At 56.3% G+C, this 20,459-nt stretch overlaps 1 protein-coding gene across 1 annotated transcript in view; it reads left to right on the top strand.

The window, feature by feature from the left end:
• Celsr1 (cadherin EGF LAG seven-pass G-type receptor 1) overlaps positions 1-19,625 on the top strand; it is a 148,560-nt gene extending 128,935 nt beyond the window's left edge. Inside the window, exons 22-34 of the mRNA XM_004650392.2 lie at positions 10-177; positions 2,209-2,335; positions 3,035-3,235; positions 11,216-11,390; positions 14,546-14,658; positions 15,014-15,093; positions 16,586-16,712; positions 17,116-17,241; positions 17,652-17,746; positions 18,010-18,113; positions 18,301-18,450; positions 18,853-19,086; positions 19,360-19,625. Of these exons, the coding sequence (XP_004650449.2) occupies positions 10-177; positions 2,209-2,335; positions 3,035-3,235; positions 11,216-11,390; positions 14,546-14,658; positions 15,014-15,093; positions 16,586-16,712; positions 17,116-17,241; positions 17,652-17,746; positions 18,010-18,113; positions 18,301-18,450; positions 18,853-19,086; positions 19,360-19,625 (1,966 nt within the window). The remainder of the gene's footprint in view (positions 1-9; positions 178-2,208; positions 2,336-3,034; positions 3,236-11,215; positions 11,391-14,545; positions 14,659-15,013; positions 15,094-16,585; positions 16,713-17,115; positions 17,242-17,651; positions 17,747-18,009; positions 18,114-18,300; positions 18,451-18,852; positions 19,087-19,359) is intronic.
• The last annotated feature ends 834 nt before the right edge of the window (positions 19,626-20,459 follow it).

The following is a 20,459-nucleotide window of genomic DNA, read 5'->3' as shown; positions in this document are numbered from 1 at the left end:
CTGCCACAGGCTGCCTAACCGGCCTGTCATCAACACCCCAGTGGTGAGCGCCGTGCTGTACAGTGAGGGAGCTCCCCTCCCGAGCCCCCTGGAGAGGCCCATCCTGGTGGAGTTTGCCCTGTTGGAGACAGAGGAGCGAAGCAAGCCCGTCTGCGTGCTCTGGAACCACTCCCTCGAGTAAGCGTGACACCTGGGGCCTGGCGCTCCTCCGCCACAGGCGCTGTGTGAGCTCTGAGGGCCCGCGGGGCAGAGCGCATGGCCTGCCTTCAGGTCTGCTGCTGCTCTTCCAGCCCTCACGGTGTATGAGCCTTCTCCCCTTCCGTGAAGGGACCCTAGCAGTGTCAGCAGGCATCCCACATGCAGGCACACGTGCACATAGCCTTGTGCACATGGGGGAGTCAGGCATACACACAGTGACACATAGACACCCAGACATGTGCATATATGCACTAAGTCAGGTATGTACGTACATATGTGAGACGTGCGTGGAGATATGTGTGCACATAAGTGAGCACACTGGTATCTGGAGATTGACATGTTAATGTGCACATAGACATACACATGAAACGTGGATCTGCATACATTGTGCACATGACATACAAAAACAGACATGCACACACACACACACACACACACAGTCACATACGGGGATCCCTCCAGAAAGCTGTAACAGAGATGAACTGCTTGCTTGCAGAACCCCCTTTCTGCTGGCCAACATGAGCATCCAATTTTCTGACAGACAAGATGCGGGCCAGTTCTGGGGTCTCTCTCTCTCTCTCTCTCTCTCTCTCTCTCTCTCTCACACACACACACACACACACACACACACACACACGCACGCACGCACGCACGCACGCGGGAGGCGGGAAGCAGAGACTGGCCCTCACAGACGTTCTGGTCCCAGGGTTCCAAGCAAGGTTTGTGTGACTGGTTTTGGGGCTGTCGGAGGTGTCATATGACGCACACGGGTTCCCCCTGTGAGGTTAAGAGGCTGGGCTCACAGGCTGGTCGCCTCCCTGTAGCCGAGGCCTGTGGGGTCATGGCACGTGTCCTTTTGGCCGCAGGGGTTGTGTGAGGTGCTGCCCTGGCGCCGCAGGGCATTTCCTCCCTCGAGGCTTTCTTCCCTCTTTTGCTCTCATTATGTAGAAGGCAATGGGGTGGAATAGGCAGATCCCCGAACAGTCCTTGGTACCAGGCTTGGTCCACAGTCTCTCACAGCAAGGGCAGCCTAGGACGGGTGGCAGGGGACACTGCCTGCTCCCCATACCTGGAGCTGGGCCCAAATGTTGTGCATCTGGGAGATCCTACCACGGGGGCCTCCCCCATGTCAGGGTCCCTGTGGATTGAAGGTATGCTCATAGCCCGGGGGATGAGCTGGGTGCCAAGGTGCATGCTCAGCTGAGTGGCGAGAGCGTGTATCCCTGCCAGCTTTCCAAGTTCTAGTTAATAAGCAAGCGGCACAGTGTCTCGGGCATAATAGACCCTTGGCTCACAAAAGGGAGAGTAAAGGGCCCCTTCCACCCTGAGGGAGGCGTTGGCGTCTGGCGTGTGGGCCCTGAGGCTGCTGGGCACGTCTGTCTGTCCCTCATCGTTTGTTTGAATCCTGGCAATTAGCTATGGCTCTAGTGATCTGCCCCTGCTTTGTGTCTCGGCCATTATCCCCAGATCTGAATGCTCCTGGCAAGCTCACCAGGCCTTACACCCCATTTTACAGATGAATAAACTGAGGATCAGAGGGGTTACAGGACTTTCCCAGAGCTGGGGAGGGCAGGGCCCTTGTAAGAGCTGGTTATCTGGAGTTTCCCATCAGTGGAACAGGACCACTAATTGGGCCCTGGCTTCCAGGCCGCTCCTATACAACGTTGTGCAACGTGAACATGAAAGAGGTTGTGAAGAGAAGCTCTACACTGTGTCCTGACACCCTCAGGGTCAGAACAAAGCGGCTATCCCGCCTCGGCTGCCGCCTCTGGCCACAGGGCCCATGGCTGCGGGATGTACTCTCTTTGGGGTTCTCTGCCGTTTGATATAAAACTTGAACTGAAGAGGTGCTCGCGAGAGCCGGAACCAGCCATGAAAGGGGAGGGAGGATGTTCACCTGGTGTCGGGGGCTATGAGGACGCCTGCCCTCATCCTCAGTGTGGTGCGAGGCACGGGTGGCACATCTCATTGGTGGAGCCAGCTTAGCCCCTTTCTCTCTCTTGTCTGCAGCATCGGTGGGACCGGAGGGTGGTCGGCCAAGGGCTGTGAGCTCCTGTCTAGGAACCGGACCCACGTCACGTGCCAGTGCAGCCACGCGGCCAGCTGTGCGGTGCTCATGGACATCTCCCGGCGTGAGGTGGGCCCTTTGGACTGGGGACTACTTCCTGTGGCAACTTGGAATCCAGCCTAGTCCCCAACCACCACCTCTGTGGACCCCGTCTTGCTCATGGCTTATTGAACAAACCGAATGCACGATTGAAAGCTCTGTTCTGGGAATGGCTGAGGAGGTCTATAGGAAAACACTTGAAAGGGTTGCAGGGAGCTGGGGAGGTGGCAAGTCCCATTTTAAATTTTTTATTTATTTATTAACTAGAGAGAGAGAGGGAGAGGACCAGGGCCCCTAGCCACTGCAAACGATTCCCAGATGCATGCGCCACCCTATGCATCTGGCTTACGTGGGATCTGGGGAATTGAACTTGGGTCCTTAGGCTTTGCAGGCAAGTGCCTTTAGCCACTGAGCCATCTCCCCAGCCCCATCTATGGTTTTTAGTGTGGTAAAATGCACATTGCAGGAATTTGCCATGCAAGTGCAGTGCAGTTTGTGGCTTTATTAGTGTAGCCCACTGTCACACAGCTGTCACCGCCATCCACTGCAGAGCTCTCTCAGCACCCCAGAGCAGCCATTCAGTGACCCCACTGAGAACCACACCCCAGTCGCATTAGTTCCTCCCACCTTCGATCATCTAACAGCCAATCACATTGTGTTGCTGTCATGCAAATGCTCGACCGGAGCTCTGCACACCCTGACCTCTGTCTCTCACTCGCCTGCCTGCAGCATGGGGAGGTCCTGCCCCTGAAGATCATCACCTATGCCGCCTTGTCCTTGTCCCTGGTGGCCCTGCTGCTGGCCTTCGTGCTGCTCTCCGTGGTCCGGACCCTGCACTCCAACCTTCACAGCATCCACAAGAACCTTACCGGGGCGCTCTTCTTCTCCCAGCTCATCTTCATGGTCGGGATCAACCAGACAGAGAACCCGGTGAGACCACACGGCTCCTTCCCTGGCCATGGGCATCCTGTGCACTGTCCCCAGGGAGGCTGGTGCCCAGCAGCTGTCCTGCTGGCCTTGTTAGGGCTGGTGAGGGGGCCGTTCCCTGCTACTGCAGTTCAGTATAGTGTCAGGATCGCCCATGGCAAGCTGGGCTCTTAAGCCAAGCAGGTAGCTTTGTGCTCCAATGGGATCTTCTCTCCAAGGGCACCTATGGGAGTCAAGTCTGGAGGCCCAGTACGCATTGAGTCCTACCTTCCTGACCTCCACACCAGTGGTTCCATTAGAGGTCATAGTCATTGCCAAATCCCAGAGTTCCTGAGCTGTAAGGAAGCTTTCATGGCCAGAAGAAACTGGAGACTCCACTGACTGACAAGTGTCCAGTGCACAGCTCCCTGCGCTTTGCTTTTCCCATGCTGGCCATGGCCCTGGGCTTTCCCAGGAGGAAGGGAGAAGCCGAGAGCTGGAGGAGGTTCCTGGGCCCATAGAGAAAAGAGCAAACTGGAGAAAGGGGGAGGAGAGGAGAAAGGAAACCTCTGATTAAATCTAGGGGTGCTATGAAGGATCGTTGGGCATTATATGGAGTCCTAGGGTACTGTGCAAGCCCATGGCTTGTTACAGAGGCTCCTGAAGTGTCATGGACACTTGCAGGACTCTTGTAAGATTTGGGGGAGTTCCTGGAGGCCCACAGAAGTCCTGACCACTCCTGGAGGGTCCAGGGAGTTCATAGAGGTCCTGGGAGCTCATAGGGGCCATAGCCACATGAACAACAATGAGCTGTCTGGCCATGCAGTGGTGATCAAGCCACCCGTTCCCAGACCCATGGTCTCCTCTCTGAGCTTCTGTGCCCTCTGACCTGGGGACCAGGTCCTCGGGGAGGGACAACACAGACATGAACTGTTGAAGCAGCGGGAGCCAGCCAGGGGCCTCTTCTGTGCCCTCCGGTTTGTTAGCTGGCATTTGCAGGGTGGAATGGGGACTCAACTGTGGCCTCCAATAGTAACACACCAGTAGTGTCAAGTGCCTGCCCCGTGTCTCCAGAGCCACTGCTTCCAGCTGCCATAAAGAAGCTTGCTGTGCACACGGGGGTCCCATGTGGGCCTGGGGACCAAGGCCCAGCTCGTCACCACCTGGCTCTTTAGCAGAAGAGGGCTCATCCCCAAGAGGCTGAGGCCGTACTCTGACCATGGTGGAGAACTTCCTGAGTGGGAGGCTGTTGGCGTGCAGAGCCTGGGCATCCAGGGCTGCAGGATGTGAGCACAGTAGAGCAAGGAGAAGCCTGTCCTGCACCCACACAGCTGGGTCCATGGCCAGCAAGCGCCCTCAGTCTTTGCCAGCAAGGCCTGTCTAGGCAGAACTAGTGTGGGAGAAGGTGAGCAGTGGACTTGCCCCTGAAGTAAAGATGACCCGTGGGCACATCCATGAGTCTTAAACATGGAGAGTCATGCGAGGGGCTGTGACAGGTAGACACCAGCCTGAACCCAAGGGCCTCCGAAGATCAGCTTGGAGATGACCGAGAATAAACAGCCACACCAGGGACAGAGGGCAGCCACAGGATGATGAGAAGCCACTCAGATGGGGGCTTGGGGAAGCCAGGTATAATTTTAGGTAACTCGTAAAATGAACCCAAAATATACCTATGAACAACACAAGTTCATTTCACAAGTTCAGGGAAAATTGCCAGGAATCCCAGTGAACACATGCTAGTGAAAAATCACATGAGAACTCTCAGGATGTGGTTAAAGCACACTATGGGTGTGAGCTGGGGTCAGGGTGCTGATAGAAACGGGCAGACCAACTTCCAGAGGGAACATCAAAGCTCAGAAAAAGTGGATAGAAGAAAGTAGAAATCAATTAAATAGACAGTAAAGATAGAAGCTAAATAAAGTTGAGATGATAGCTCAGTCAGTATGAGGTCCTGAGTTTGACCTCTGAACCCATGGGGAAAGTTGGGTGTGGCGATACATGCCTGTAATCCCAGCACGGGGCTGGCAGAGACCCAGTGAGATCCGGACTACTGAGAGACCCTGAGGTCATCCTTTGGCACTTGCATGTGCATAAGAAAGAAGACTAAACACTGTTGTAAGTTGTTACCTAAAAGGAAGCTCCCTAATGAGGATGATGGAGTTAAGAACAGACGCACAGCTGACAATGACTGGAGCTGAACAAATGAGATGTGTGCAGCGTGAATGTTCCAGGCTATCGCAATGGAAACCTGGAGGGAATGGTGCATTCCTAGAAAAAATAAATCTGTTTCACCGAAGCATCTAAGATGTGGGCATCTTGAACAGCCCTCGCACTACTGAATAACTGGCATCTGTGTCTACATAAACGATGGTGCCCAGCTGCGTGTGTTTTAGGGATGCAAAGGCAATTTAGCAGCTTACAAAAATTTACAAATGGCATTCTCATCACTAGTACATTTAAGGAATTTTTATAAGGTGTTGAAAATGTTTTTAATTTAATTTGTTCATCTGTGAGAAAAAGGCAGATAAAGAATGGCTGTGCCAGGGCCTCTAGCTATTACAAATGAACTCCAGACACATGTGCCACCTTGGGCATCTGGCTTATATGAGTACTGGGAAATTAAACCTAGTCCTTAGGCTACGCACACAAGTGCTTTCACCATTAAGCCATCTCTCTAGCCTGAAACTTTTTGAAAGCATGCTCCTTTAACCACTGAGTCATCTCCCCAGCCCCAAAACTTTTTAAAATATAATTTATATCCATTCATGATTAGAAAGAAAAGAGTGAACAACTTTGAACAAGCTGGAAATAGAGGACTGTAACCTAGTCATGGTCCGGCGCACAGACACACTGTACCACCAGGGTCGATAGCCCGAGTTCAGGGTGCTGTGATCCCTCGTGGCAGAAACCTGCCTGGCTGCCACACTAGCCACCTGGGTCCTCGGGGGTCTGCCAAGTGCCACATGCAGAAGGAAATAAAGACGTGAAAGTTGGAAGATAAACAGAACCGTTACTAAATTGGATGCATGACGTAGTTGATTGCACAGAAAAAAATCTAAAACAGCAGAGGTGCATCACGTGACCAGTTCGGGGAGTTCGGCAGGGTAGCCGCTGCCACTGGAAATACCATGTAGGCAGTTGGCTGCATTCCTGGGCACCAGCCGGTGTGTCTAAACATAACTTACAAAGGAGCAGAAGGGGTCAGGGGAGCCTCAGAGGGACCATGTGTCAGGGGCTAGAAGGAGAGGAGGCTGGCCAAGTTTTTATAGGCTGCTAGCAGTTGTGACATATTTGCCTGGGAGGTGTGGAGGAGCCCAGGAGGGAGGGACAGGCTATGGCCAGCGAGGTGGCCCCAGAGAGAAAGGAGGAGGCAGCACAGGTCCACTTTGCTTCTGCTCTTGACAGTGCCAGTGTCCTTGTCAGTGACCATGACTGCACGGAAGGCTAAAACCCACACCAGGACAGTGGCCACAGCTTTGGGCATTCCCAGTTGGTGGCAAGGGATTTTCCATGTACGGGGGGACTTTTACAACATGAGGGGTCCTGCCCACTGGATGATCGCGGGCAGGGTCAGCTCTGTTCCCTATGGGGACTGTGCTGGAAGCCTCAAGTCCATGATCCGTTTATTAATATCCCCAAAGCTGGGAGGGGGAGTGTGGCTTTTTCAAGGTGAAGGAAGCCACACTTAGCCAGTTCGCTGCCCAAGGTGGAGGTGGGCACTTGGCCCTTCCTGCTGCCTCCCTGTGAGCCTGAGGATGGATCTTCCCCGCAACACAGACTTTGAACGTTGAGAGGTTAGGGCCCAATCTGTCCATACCTAGTGGGTTGTCTGCCCCAAATCTACTGCAGGTCTGAGTGTGCATGTGCCTGTGTGCATGTGCGTGTGCGTGTGCCTGCGTGCGTGCGTGCGTGTGTGAAGCCCATTGCTAAACAGTGGCTCTGGTGGCCTAGGGAGATGAAAGGTCAGCTGCTCGCGCCCATACTTCCACGGCTGTCGCTTCAGCCTTGCCCTGGGCTCCCACGGAATACCACTGCCGCTGCCCCTCCATACCCACGAGGAACTGTTCTAGAAGATGCTCCCGTCCCTGTGTCAGGCGGCGTAGCACCAACATGTAACCGCGCTTTCTCCCACGCACCCTTCATCATCCCTAGCTTCCTTGGTCCCAACACAATGCAAATGCTCTGTAAATAGACTACTATACTGTTTACAGAGTGACATGGGAATGTACCCTTCAATATAGGCCGTTTTCCCCAAATGTTTGATGCTCTTGGATGCAGACCCCTTGGGTACAGAGACACCACTTTAGATTAAATGTAAAGATTCAGACTCAAGAACACTGCCCACGCTGCCCTTGCTGGCTGGTGGGAGCCGTGTTGGGCTCAGGGCAAGGCTGAGAGATCGCCTTTCTACCCAGTGGAAGGGATCCAGATCAGGGCCAGAAGAGGTCAGAGCAGCTCCGGAGAGCACCATCTTCCGGTTGTAAGTGGTATGGCACCCTGGAGAGCTCGGCGCCAGTGCGGACAGGTGGAGGTCAGATGTGAGGGTGGAACAGGGGCTGGCAGGGAGCCAGAGAGGTGTGCTCCTCCCAGGCCAGGTAGGTAAGTCCAGGACCAGAGTGGCAGCGAAAGCAGCAAGCTGGAGGAGAGCAGCAGGCGGGGCTGGGTGGCTTTAAGGGCAGCCCAGGGTGCAGCGGCCAGCAGGGACACCAACCGTAGTGGTGGCGTCCTATGCAGCCAAACATCCGCTGGGGCCACAGAGCACAGAACGCAGACATGGAGTCTGGGCTTACAGCTAGGGAGGGGGCAACCTTTGGGAAGAAGGAAGGGGAAGATGAGCTCACCAAGCAGTGGGACCCCTCCCAACCCCCTGAGTGGGGCTAGACACCCCCCCCTTAGGAGACACAATGGGCTCTCCTCCCTCCCAGATAGGATGTCCCTGGCTGACCTTGAGATTTTCCACTGATGAACCAAGTGGCTTCCATGCAGAGCCACCGAAGTCCTGGGCCTATGTGCTGTGGGTGGGGACCAAAAGTCCCTGCTGTTTCTTAAGGCCAGATACTGGCGTGGTCTCCTGAGGGGTGGCCCTACTTCCCGGCACCCACAAATCAGGACAGCACTTTTTCAGGCCTACCCTTTCCCCCACATGCATGTTTGGAACACACTGGAGACTACGAGGTTCGGATGAGACTCTGCAAGCGTGCTTCTGAGGGTGGGCAGCGAGGGTGAGCAGAGCCAGCTGCCGCGGGCCGTCTGGTCAGCTAAGTACAGTGTGCGACACACCGAGAGGCCATCGGCTCGCCCGGGACTCAGCGCCGGCCTGGTGGAGCTCCCCCGGCCCGGTGGGCACAGACTAGGCTTACGCACACAGAACAGAAGGGGGGTCGTTCTAGGAGCTTGGGCGTTGTGCCTGGCTTTTATAGTTTGGGTTTCCCCACCCCCCCCCCCAAATTCACAGTGCTACCTCTGGGCGAGGTTCTTCATCTCTCCGAAGCCTGACAGGCTGAAATGATTTACTGTTGCCCCTGTTGTCTTTTCTGTGCTTGGGAAAACATTCCGTGGAGAAGAGCTCACGCCTTTCCAAATCTCAGAAGCTGTATTTCTAGTACTTTCCTTTCCAGTGGTGATTGTGAGGTTTATATTTGCATTACTTACAGCAACAAGCCAGCCAGCCTTCTCGCCCCTTCCTCTAACCCAGCCAGAGCTTTCCACTCAGGAAACGGGCACACGGTGCGGGCTCACCCAGCCCAGACTCGCCCCTCGCAGAGCTTCCTGACACCAGCCAAGGCCATGTCCCAGCCATGCCTTGTTTTTCCTTCTGCCCTGGCTCTGCTTCATGCTGCATGTGACAGGCGTCAATGTTCAAGGGTCCCTCACACACGCAAGGGCTTGATTCACGGCGAGCACCTGGCCATGGTGATCTGTGTCCCCTCCAGCTCTGGCTGACCTGGGAGCATCAGGGTTCCCTCCAGCCTGTGCTCTGGTGACCTCCCCTCAGGGTGGAGTGACCAGGTTCCTGAACACCGGCGGTGGAGGATGGGGTCGGGAGGTGGCTCTCCTCCTGAGCACCTGCTGGGGAGATTTTTCCCTGGGGAAGAAAATGAGGCCCCTCCCCGGAAGCTGGCCTTGATAGACGGCCGCAGAGCACTTGCCAGGGTAGGGCCCGGCTGAGAGTGGGGCCAGAGCGGGTGTCTGCGGGTGTGGTCAGGCGAAGTCAGCTGTGGGCATGGCCCAACTGGGAGGTGGCTGAGGGGTGCTCACCTGAGGGTGGGGTGAGGGCCTTCCTCTTTGTCCCCCTTTAGTGCACCCATCTCCTACTCCACCTGTCGCCATCTTACGGCTGGTTGGCCGGGCGTCCTGGTTGGGACAGGTCCTCCCAGAAGCTGCTCTGGGCCACATCATCACAGGTCTCATCCCGGAACACCAATGGCTGCAGGGGCTGGACACTGGGAGAAGAGCGGCCCTTCCCACCCTGCCTCTCTTCAGGGCCAGGCCCTGCCCCTGTGTCCAGACAGAAAGGAATGGCTTACCCAGCTGGCTCAGCACCCTCAGAGGAAGGCAGCTCTCCCTTAGCCACCTGTGGGTGCTGAGGGTCTGCTTCCCAGCACTTGACATTTGACAGAGCAAACAGCCCCACGTTCCCCCCTCCCCCCGGTTCTTACATCAGCAGAAAATATAAAGTCCTTGTTCCTACAGGACAGTGAGGTCGCTGCGGGAGCTCCCTTCATTCCACAGGCCACAGCCTGAGCAGACACACCTCCATAGCACTGGGTTTTTTCTCAATATTTATTAATATTTTCCATGATTATAAAAAGTATCCCATGGTAATACCCTTACCCCCCCCACTTTCCCCTTTGAAACTCCATTCTCCATCATATCCCCTCCCCATCTCAGTCAGTCTCTCTTTTATTTTGATGTCATGATCTTTTCCTCCTCTTATGATGGTCTTGTGTATGTAGTGTCAGGCACTGTGAGGTCATGGATATCCAGGCCATTTTGTGTCTGGAGGGAGCATATTGTACAGAGTCCTGCCCTTCCTTTGGCTCTTAACATTCTTTCCGCCACCTCTTCCGCATTAGACCCTGAGCCTTGGAAGATGTGATCAAGATGTTACTCAGTACTCCAGTCACTTCTTTCCAGCATTGTGATACCTTCTGAGTCATCCCAAAGTCACTGCCATATGAAAAGAGAAGATTCTCTACCCAAAGTGAGAGTAGTGTTAATATAAGGGTATAAATATTAAAAGAAGTGCTTACTGGGCAGTTTGATAAGCATAGTATATACATTTTTCCAGACATCAGCAGATGTTACACCCCTAGGACTCATCACTACCCCTGTTTTAAGTTTTCAGTATCAGGGATGTGGCTCCCCCCATGGTGTTTTTTTTTAATACTTTGTTTATTTAAGAGAGAGGAAGAGGCAGTGAGAGAGAATGGTCATGCCAGAGCCTCCAGCCACCGCAAACGAACTCCAGATGCATTCGCCCTCTTGTGCATCTGGCTTACATGGGTCCTGGCAATCGAACTGGGGTCCTTAGGCTTTATAGTCAAACGCCTTACCCGCTAAGCCATTTCCCCAGCCCTGGTTTTTTTTAATTCAATTGGATGCTAATATTTTTAAATTTGGAGCCATCTTACAAAAATACATATTTCTAACTTCTCAACAAAATTAGGTGCTCTGCCCACCTGTTGTCCCTGAGCGGTATGCACTCAAGGCGGGGCCTCAGGCTGAGGAGGAGGCCTCGGGCACAGCCCCCAGGTGCCTTCCTCTACCATCCACGTTGGTAGCAGTAGCTGCTCTGCTCGCTGGCACTCGGCCACTCCTGGTGGGTCACGTGGGGGAAGCAAAGCACTTGCTTCGCTGCCTTTTACCCACTCAAGAGACCCACCTGTTGCTGAGTGGCCTGATTCGGTGCCCATTTGGCATCCTGTCCCCCACCACCAAGCCCCCTCTCTGGGTCCCAGCGCCCTGGGGGGGGTGTTCTGAGCCCTGACCTCTGTCCACCAGTTCCTGTGCACAGTGGTGGCCATCCTCCTGCACTATGTCTCCATGAGCACCTTCGCCTGGACCCTAGTGGAGAACCTGCACGTGTACCGCATGCTGACCGAGGTGCGCAACATCGACGCGGGCCCCATGAGGTTTTACCACGTGGTGGGCTGGGGCATCCCGGCCGTCGTCACAGGTGAGGACACGCAGGCAGCCCTGACGGGGTGCTCTGCAGAAAGACAGACTTCCCTGGGCCGGCCGTCCTTCCCTCTCTCCTGGCCCTGCATGTTGGCCTGTGCACACATGGGCAGCTGCTCTGGGCCCACCCAGGCGATGCTTTCTGCACAGGGAGGTGGGCTGACAAATGGGAGGGTGGGTTAGTGGATGGGGGGTGGGCAGTTAAGTGGGGGGCGGATGGGTGGGTGGGCCAGTGGGGGAGTGGGTAGATGCATGGGGGGATGGATAGGTGAGTGAGGTGAGTGGGTAGGGGGTGGGTGGGTGAGTGAATACATCTATTCTAATGATTGGATAACAAGCTCGGTGAGGACCACCTGTCCACACAAACTTTGTCAGCACACTTCGTTAAATATCAGAAAGCCGCTGTTTGCTTCCTATTGAGGAAGATCCCACTTCTATTCTCACCAGGAAGAACTAAAACCCCTTCCTGGCAGCCGCTGGCTTGCAGGGACCAGACAGCTTGAGGGCAGAGGTACTCAGGAGGCTGCTGTCACCAGTGTCTGCAATGTCACTGGTGACTGACTGCCCTCTGCGCTCCCTCACAGAAGCCTGGGGCCCCAGGGTTCAGATGTGACACATCCTCTCACTGCAAGGGATGCGGGGGGGGGGGGGATGTTTGCACTTTCATGTGGAGACACAGAGGCTGGCGACCGTGATGTGTGTCAGATGCCCCCCCCCCCCCCCCCCGGCAGCCACCTTCCTATCTCTTGAGACGGATATCTTGGTGTGGGTCAGGTATCATGCTGGGAATACTGAATGAGGAACACTCCCTGGAATGCGTTTATGAGCTTCTTGATGTAGACGCCGTCTTGGGGTCTCACTCAGAGGTCTCCTTATGGTCTCTGTCAGGTTGCACATGGGAAATACCATTGCCTCCTGAAGGCATCACAGCCCAGATCCAGACAGTCCATATTAATAACTTGCTTTAAAAAGTTTTGTTTGGTTTTGCAAATGCTCAAGGACCTCAGGTGGATGAAGTTCTGGGTCTGTGACAGCCACCTTGTCAGGCTGTCTTATATCAGGGTGACCCCAGCCCCACCTCTGGGCCTTTTTCTACACTCAGTTTTCAGTCCCTGCAAGTCTCAGCTGCCCAGGCACCTTGCAGGACCTGGGCGCACTCACTTTCTCTCATTGATTCGCTCGCCCACTGGCTGAGTGCCCCTTTATGCCCAGCCTCTTGTCAGCCTGGGGTCAGAACAGCCAGAGGGTGGCCAGGCCTTGGTCCTCAGGGAATCTCCCCTTCACGACAGAGGGCTGCTCAACAGAGGCCCACCTGGCTCCAGGGTCAGGTGACAATCTGCATAGAAGGGGGCAGTGAGCTTGAGGTGCGAGGGTGAACAGGGAGACCTGCTGTCACCTGGAGCAGGGCAGGGGGCTCCTCAGAGAAAATGCCACTTGTTCCTGACCTGGAGGGCCAGGATGTGTAGTGGTGGGGTGCCAGCGCCTGCGCAGAGTGTGCAAGCTGGGACGTCCTTAGAGCCAAGTGCTGGGGCGCTGCCTGGGCTCCAGCCTCCCAGGGTCTCACTGCACAGTCCCCTGAGGCCACTCACTGAGTGGTGGGAAGTTATCAAAGGGTACATTTTAATTACTTTTACAAATTAAAAATATTTATTTAAGCCGGGCGTGGTGGCGCACGCCTTTAATCCCAGCACTCGGGAGGCAGAGGTAGGAGGATCGCCATGAGTTCAAGGCCACCCTGAGACTACAGAGTTAATTCCAGGTCAGCCTGGACCAGAGTGAGACCCTACCTCGAAAAACCAAAAAAAATATATATATATATATATATATTTATTTACTTGCGCATATATTTTTATGTGTATTGTCACCCAGGGCATCTTGCCATTATAAACAAATGACACTTGACCACTTTTTAAAGAAGTATCTTATTTTTTATTTATGTATTTGAGAGAGAGAGAAAAAAAAAGAGGCAGAGAGAGAGAGAAAGAATGGGCACGCCAGGGCCTCCAGCCACTGCAAACAAACTCTAGACTAGACACATGTGACACCTTGTGCATCTTGCTTGTGTGGATCCTGGGGAATTGAACCTAGGTTCTTGGCTTTGCAGGCAAGCACCTTAACCACTAAGCTATCTCTCCAGCCCTTGGCCACTTTTTGTGTTTGGTTTACATGGGTGGCTTGAGAATGGAACCTGGGCCAGCAGGTTTTGTGGAAAAAAAAAAAAAAAGAGCTGGGCGTGGTGGCACACACCTTTAATCCCAGCACTCCGGAGGCAGAGGTAGGAGGATTGCCATGAGTTCAAGGCCACCCTGAGACGACAGAGTGAATTCCAGGCCAGCCTGGGCTAGAGTGAGACCCTACCTCAAAAAACCAAAAAGAAAAAAAAAATGTCTTTAATCTCTGAGCCATCTTCCCAGATCCCTATTGGATGATTTTAAGCAGCAGAGAACATAATCTTTTAAAGATTTAAGTAGGGACAGCAGGGGTTGAAACAATCTAGGCTTGAGTCAAGGAAGCTACAGGAAGGAGCCAGCAGGGTACACCCGAGTGGCCAGACCACCCGTTTGTCTTAAACAAGATCAGCACTGAAGACATTCCCTCAAACTTCCCCTTTCTGGTGCTGTGCGAACAGGTGGTCCTCACCTAGCCATCTAGCTTGTCACCACCCAGTCATTACAGAAATTGTTGCTCCTGGGTGACACAAGGATGCCCATGTGCACAGCAATCCCAAGTGTGATGCAGATGGGCAGTTGAGTGTGTGAACGCCCGTCCGTGTATGTGCCATCCGTGTGTGCACAGATATCCACCCACTGTCCCGGGCAGCCGCTTCTCCCCTGCCCCCTGGGTCAGTGGGGTTGGCCATCTGGCCCTCCTCAGTGAACGCTGTCCCTGTTCCTGCTCCTCCACCGCAGCCCGCGTCTCTGGCCCTCCTTGGCAGGACTCCCTCGTGGTGGGTGAGGCTACTGCTGTCCAGGTGGCAGGGAGTAGCCAGCCTCTGGTTAGCTGAGGAGCTCGCTGGCATTTCAGCCTCCTTGATGTGAGGAGGATGGCCCTGGGGCCTGGCCTGGCTGGCCTTAGCTCTCCTCCAGGGTGGGTAGGTGGGTGTTCATCCAGGCCTGTGGCTCACACCATCCTCTGCCTCACTGGTTTGTGCAGGACTGGCAGTTGGCCTGGACCCACAGGGCTACGGAAACCCCGACTTCTGCTGGCTGTCCCTTCACGACACGCTGATCTGGAGCTTTGCTGGCCCCGTCGGAATGGTTGTAATAGTAAGTGTTAGGGTCTTCCCAGACCTCTCATTCTCAGAACACAGGGACACAGGTGGCCCAGGACAAGTTGGATGGGGTCAGCAGGGTGGCCAGGCTGGGCAAGAAGCACTCACCTTGTGTAATGGCCACTGGAGCTTGCAGCTTGCTTTGCAGTCTTATCCTCAGATCCCAGGGGCATGCCTTACATGCACTAGGAAGCCTCCGTGCACAGACAGCCCGGAAGCCGGCCGGGTCGTCCTGGGCTGAGGCCTCGTGACCAGCCGCAGATGCGGGCCCGCAGCAGCATCTGACTTGAGACAACAGCGAGGCCCAGGTGAAGAGTCTGCGCCCTAACGCTCTCACTGTTGCTTTCCAGATCAACACGGCCATTTTTGTCCTGTCTGCAAAGGTTTCCTGCCAAAGAAAGCACCATTATTATGAAAGAAAAGGGGTTGTGTAAGTTGGGGCTGAACCTGGCCTGTGGGTGGGACTTAGTGCTGAGCTATCCAACCAGTCTTTCAGCTGGACCCCGGGACCCTCCCTCCCCCTCCCTGTCAAATGCCCAGAGTATGCATTCAGCAGAGCCTGTTGCCCTGCTCACCCACCAGGGAGGTGGGCTAGCCCGGGGTAGGGCCACCCCAGGACCTGCAGGGGTGCTACTGGCGTGTATCTGCAAGGCACCCCGCTGAATTAGCTGGGGGGGGGGCAGGACATTCAGGCTCTGGGACAGGCCGGGCCACAGGAACTGGAGAAAAGGGATGGAGTGGGAAAGAAAGGGGCCCATGCTGCGAATCAGACACGTGGTCCGTGTTGGGGTAGAATCAAGCAGGTGGCTGCAATGGGTTGATAGTGTCAGTGATGCTTGGGCCTTAGTAGTGGAGGGAACCCCTAGTGAGAGAGTGCAGCCTAGAAGGGGATGTCCAGGATCCTAGGGGTGCAGAGAGAGAGAGAGAGAGGACCACCATGCCCCGAAGGAGCAAGGGAGCAATGATAGGACCAACAGAGTATCCAGGGGCAAGAGGGTCAGGGGAGGGTGACAGAGGGTGTCTTTGAGGTGGCCAGGGGCTGGCAGACAGGAAACCAGGCCAGGGGGAGGTGAAGGGATGGTGGAGGAGGACCCTGGGGCAGCAGAAGTGTACCAGCCTCCCAGCCGAGAGAAGGGAGCAGGTTCTGAAGTGGAAAGGCAAAGAGGGTAGGCAGATGCCAGGCCCAAAGGCGATGGCTAGCTGGTCCTTCTGTCTCCAGGTCCCTCCCTGACTCTCACTCAGATGGACACAGAGCCCCTCCACAGCCCGACCAGGGGATGTTGTCCTCTTTTAGCAGTGGGGAGACTGAGGCGCAGAGCAGGAAAGTTACTGCCTGTGGCACACGAGTTTATACACACACACACACGCACATACATGTGCCCTCACATAGGCGCTGACCCCCCCACCGGCCTCTCTGGTGTTCTCTCACTTTCTCACTTCACAACAGTAGCTCAGCCTCGTACAGCAGATACCAGGGCAGACCTGGGTCATGTTAGGTAGTGCTATGGGTACTGGCCCATTTATTAGCTTGGTTTTTGTTTTTCTGAGGTAGGGTCTCACTGTAGCCCAGGCTGCCCTGGAATTCACTATGGAGTCTCAGGGTGGCCTCGAACCCACGGTGATCTTCCTACCTCTGCCTCCCGAGTGCTGGGGTTCAAGGCGCGCGCCCCACGCCCGGTCAGCTTGTGCTTCGACTGTCCTCTCCTGCCCCCACTCCCAGCAGCATGACTTCTGCCTGGCATGTTTCTTGTTGAAGCAGGGATGTGGGCAGTTGGTTAGATGGGTGGGTCAGTTGGACGAGTACTGGACAAGCGGGTGAGTGGGTGTGGGATGGCAGGTGGATGTGGAGGGTGGACGGATGGACGCACGTGTGCGTGGACAGAGAGACGGGAGGAGAGCCGCGGTCACCCGCTCTCCCACAGCTCCCTGTTGAGGACCGCCTTCCTCCTGCTGCTGCTCGTCAGCGCCACCTGGCTGCTGGGGCTGCTGGCCGTGAACAGCGACGCCCTCAGCTTTCACTACCTCTTCGCGGCCTTCAGCTGCTTGCAGGTAGGTGTCCCGCGGGACCACTGCGGCCTGTGTGCGGGGTCCTGCCTGCCACGGAGCGGCGCTCCCCACCTGGCCCGGCCCTTCCCCACCCGGCCTCGGGGCCCGTGTCTGCCGGGGCCTTGCCATGGCTCAGGTAGGACAAGGCTGGGCCGCTCCGCTCTGCCACTGAAGGCTGGCCCAAAGCCTGCTGGTGACCCAGAGGGAGGTGGCCCTTTAAATTCACACCAAGGCTACCTACTTGCTGCCCTGGCCAAGAGTCTCAGTTCCCGAGTCTTTCCTGGCAAGCAGACAGCAGCCCCAGGAGGGGAAGCCTGGGATGGGCCTTGTCACTGGCAGCCCTGTGCCTGGAGTTTCAGTGTCGGGGCCTGAGAGTCACGGCGCCCCACCGCCCACCTCCTTCCAGGGCGTCTTCGTCCTCCTGTTCCACTGTGTGCTCCACAGAGAGGTGCGGAAGCGCCTGAGGGCCGTGCTGGCTGGGAAGCGGCTGCACCTGGACGACTCGGCCACCACGAGGGCCACTCTGCTGACGGTAGGCGGCGGAAGGGACCGCTCTAACCCTGGGAACCGGCGACACTGCTCACGGGCGGGGGGAGGGGCTTTGAGGGCCAAACATGGGGTCTGCAGTCTTCATGTCTCAGAGCCATCCATGGCGTCACAGGGATCCTAATGTCTTCTGGGAACATGAGCAGATCGGTCCAGCGGGGTCTCTTTCCAACACAGTCCCACACGCGAGGTGTGGAGGAACTGGAACTAGGACAGGGGCCGTGACGACCGTGCGGGCCAGGCTCAGGGGTGCGGGTGCAGCACAGGGTCCCTGCGTGGCCCCTTCCACATCATGCATGGGCTGAGTCGGTGCCAGCCCGGGGACAGTGAGGGGACAGAGACCTCTGCAGCCGTCACGCAGGCCTGTGCTCACCAGCGACCCTCTGCTTCCCGTAGCGTTCCCTCAACTGCAACCACACGTACAGCGAAGGGCCGGACATGCTGCGCACGGCCCTGGGGGAGTCTACGGCCTCGCTGGACAGCACCACCAGGTCAGGCGGCCATGCTCGTGGTGCTCTTAGGGGGCGGGGTGGCCAGCTGCCCTGGGTGTGAGTCCTGCTGCTTGGGTTAAGCAGCCTTTCCCCCATGTGCTGGGAGGCTGTTTCTTCTGTGCTATTAATTAGAGTATGGTTGAGGTGGATGTAGGGAATCTTCCAGAGCCGTGTGTGACCTGCTGTGGTGGGTGCTCTGTGACATTATGGCCCATCACTGTCTTGGAGAGATAGTCCTGAGCCCCCGTTTCCCTTCGATCTAGGGATGAAGGAGTCCAGAAGCTCAGTGTGTCCTCTGGGCCAGCACGTGGTGGCCACGGGGAGCCAGATTCGTCCTTCATCCCTAGGAGCTCCAAGAAGCCCCATGGTATGGTTTACCCTGGCGGGCATTGGAGCCCCTGACCATTTTTGGTTGGCCCCCACCCTTCCCCATCCCTGTCTACTAGGGCACTGGAAAACACACCCGGGAGGAAATGTTGGTGGCCTCGTCATGCCCAAGGGCCAGTGGCCGTGGGCCTGAGCGCTCCTTGTCCCCTCTGGCCCCCGCCCCGTAGGCCCAGACTCCGATTCGGACAGTGAGCTGTCCCTGGACGACCAGAGCAGCTCGTACGCGTCATCACACTCGTCAGACAGTGAGGACGACGCTGCGGAGGCTGAGGACAAGTGGGACCCCTCTGGGGGCCCCGTTCATAGCACCCCCAAAGGTGAGCAACGGGCAGGTTAGGCTGTGACATGGCTAGCGGCCTCTGCCTCCAGGACCCGCCCAGACACACAGGACAGCTCAGAGGGAGTTCAGGCTCCAGAAAGTCATGCCCCTCCCATGCCATCTGCTGGGCAGAAGCTGGAACTCTGAATTTCTCTACATTCGCTCAAGGGCCAGGCAAGACTGACAAAGGGCAGCCAGCACGTGGCTCCCAGCGTTGGGTACAGCGGTGGGATTCCAGTGGGAGACTGCCAGTGTCAGGACTGTCCCTATCAGGGTACAGCCCTGCCAGCCCTCAGATCAGAGAGCAGAGGGTGAAAGACACTCTGAGTCCACCAGACCTTGGACAGTGTAGGTGTGTGGTCACAGAGAGGCCGGGCTAAGCGTCATTCTCGTATCTTAGCGGATGCTCTAGCTAACCACATCCCAGCTGGCTGGCCGGAGGAGAGCCTAGCTGGAAGTGACAGTGAGGAGCCGGACACTGAGCCCCACCTGAAAGTGGAGACCAGGGTCAGCGTGGAGCTGCACCGGCAGGAGCAAGTCAACCACTGTGGCAACCGGACCCCCGACCCAGAGAGTGGGGTCCTGGCCAAGTCTGCAGCCGTGTTTAGCAGCCAGCCCCCAGAGCAAAGAAAAGGTACCTGGTGGTGGTGGTGGGGGTTCCTGCTGTCCCTGGAGCAAACCTTTGTCCAGAGGGGGGAACAACGTGGGGTGCAGTCCTGCAAGGGGCAAGACCTTCTGGAGGATACGGCGGGTGGGGGGGGGGGACACCTGGGCAGGTCAGCCCAGCCGCCTTTGAGAACCAGGAAGGAAGGACACTGGCCAAGCCACCAGGACCATCCATCCCTCACTGAGCCTGCTGCACCAGTGGCCGCCTCGAGGGACGTGACAGCCGCATCTCTCTTCCTAGGCATCTTGAAAAACAAAGTCACCTACCCACCCCCGCTGCCTGAGCAGCCTTTGAAGTGCCGGCTGCGGGAGAAGCTGGCTGACTGTGAGCAGAGCCCCGCGTCCTCACGCACATCCTCCCTGGGCTCTGGTGATGGGGTCCGAACCGCTGACTGCGTCATCACCATCAAGACCCCGCGGAGGGAGGCTGGCCGTGAGCATCTCAATGGCATGGCCATGAACGTGCGCACAGGGAGCGCCCAGGCCAACGGCTCCGACTCCGAGTAAGTAGCGTCGGTTTCCAGGGCCTCAGCCTCCTGTATGAGGCCCCTGGAGCCCATGGCCTCCCTGTGTGGGGGGGTGCCCTTGCACCACTTTCTGGACCCCACCCAGCCACTGCCCTCACTGACCCTCCACCCACCTGGTAATTCTTCCCACACACAGAGGCAGTAACGAAACTTCAATTTGAATCATCAGGAAATCGTGAGGCACCGTCACGGCCGTCAGCCAGCTGTCAAGCCCTCAGACCTGGAGGCTGTGGGGCTGCTGCTGTAGAGCCAAGCCGGCCCCGTGTGTGAGCTCCACGCAGGAAGTCCACACGTGAAACCCTCGACCCCTCTTGGGGCTCAGGGTCCATCAGTCCCTGTGACAAGTGTCAAAGCTGCAGGCACGTCTCGAGGGAGTCACGGACTTCGGGCCAGCACTGTTCTGTCCTCAGACTGCAGGCAGAGCCCCAGTCATGCTGTGGCCCTGTCCAGGAGGGGCCCAGCACAAAAGCCAGAGCCTGAGCTGGCCTTGGCTACAGTCTCCAGGCTAGGCTCACCAAGGGTCAGGGATGCTAGGCCCAGACCAAGGTCAGGCCACCCACGTGGACATCTCCCTGCAGTACTGGGCCATGGTCAGCAGCCTCACAGCCCTTTGAAAGGGACCCTGTGTCTGAAAGGGAATTGCTCTGCTATGCTGAGATGTGTGTAAACACTTACAGATCTGCCCCGACTTGGAGATGAGAAGCTGTGTGTTGTGCGTTGTGCTGACTGTTGACACAGGGAGGGTTGTGGAATGGTCTCGCTGCTCTGCCTACGGAAGATTACATGGTTGTGCTTGAATGTGGAATGCATCAAC

This window comes from Jaculus jaculus, chromosome 6 (assembly GCF_020740685.1).
Source record: "Jaculus jaculus isolate mJacJac1 chromosome 6, mJacJac1.mat.Y.cur, whole genome shotgun sequence".
Taxonomy (NCBI): domain Eukaryota; kingdom Metazoa; phylum Chordata; class Mammalia; order Rodentia; family Dipodidae; genus Jaculus; species Jaculus jaculus.
Note: the sequence above shows the minus strand (reverse complement) of the source record. Positions and strands in the feature narration are given on the sequence as shown.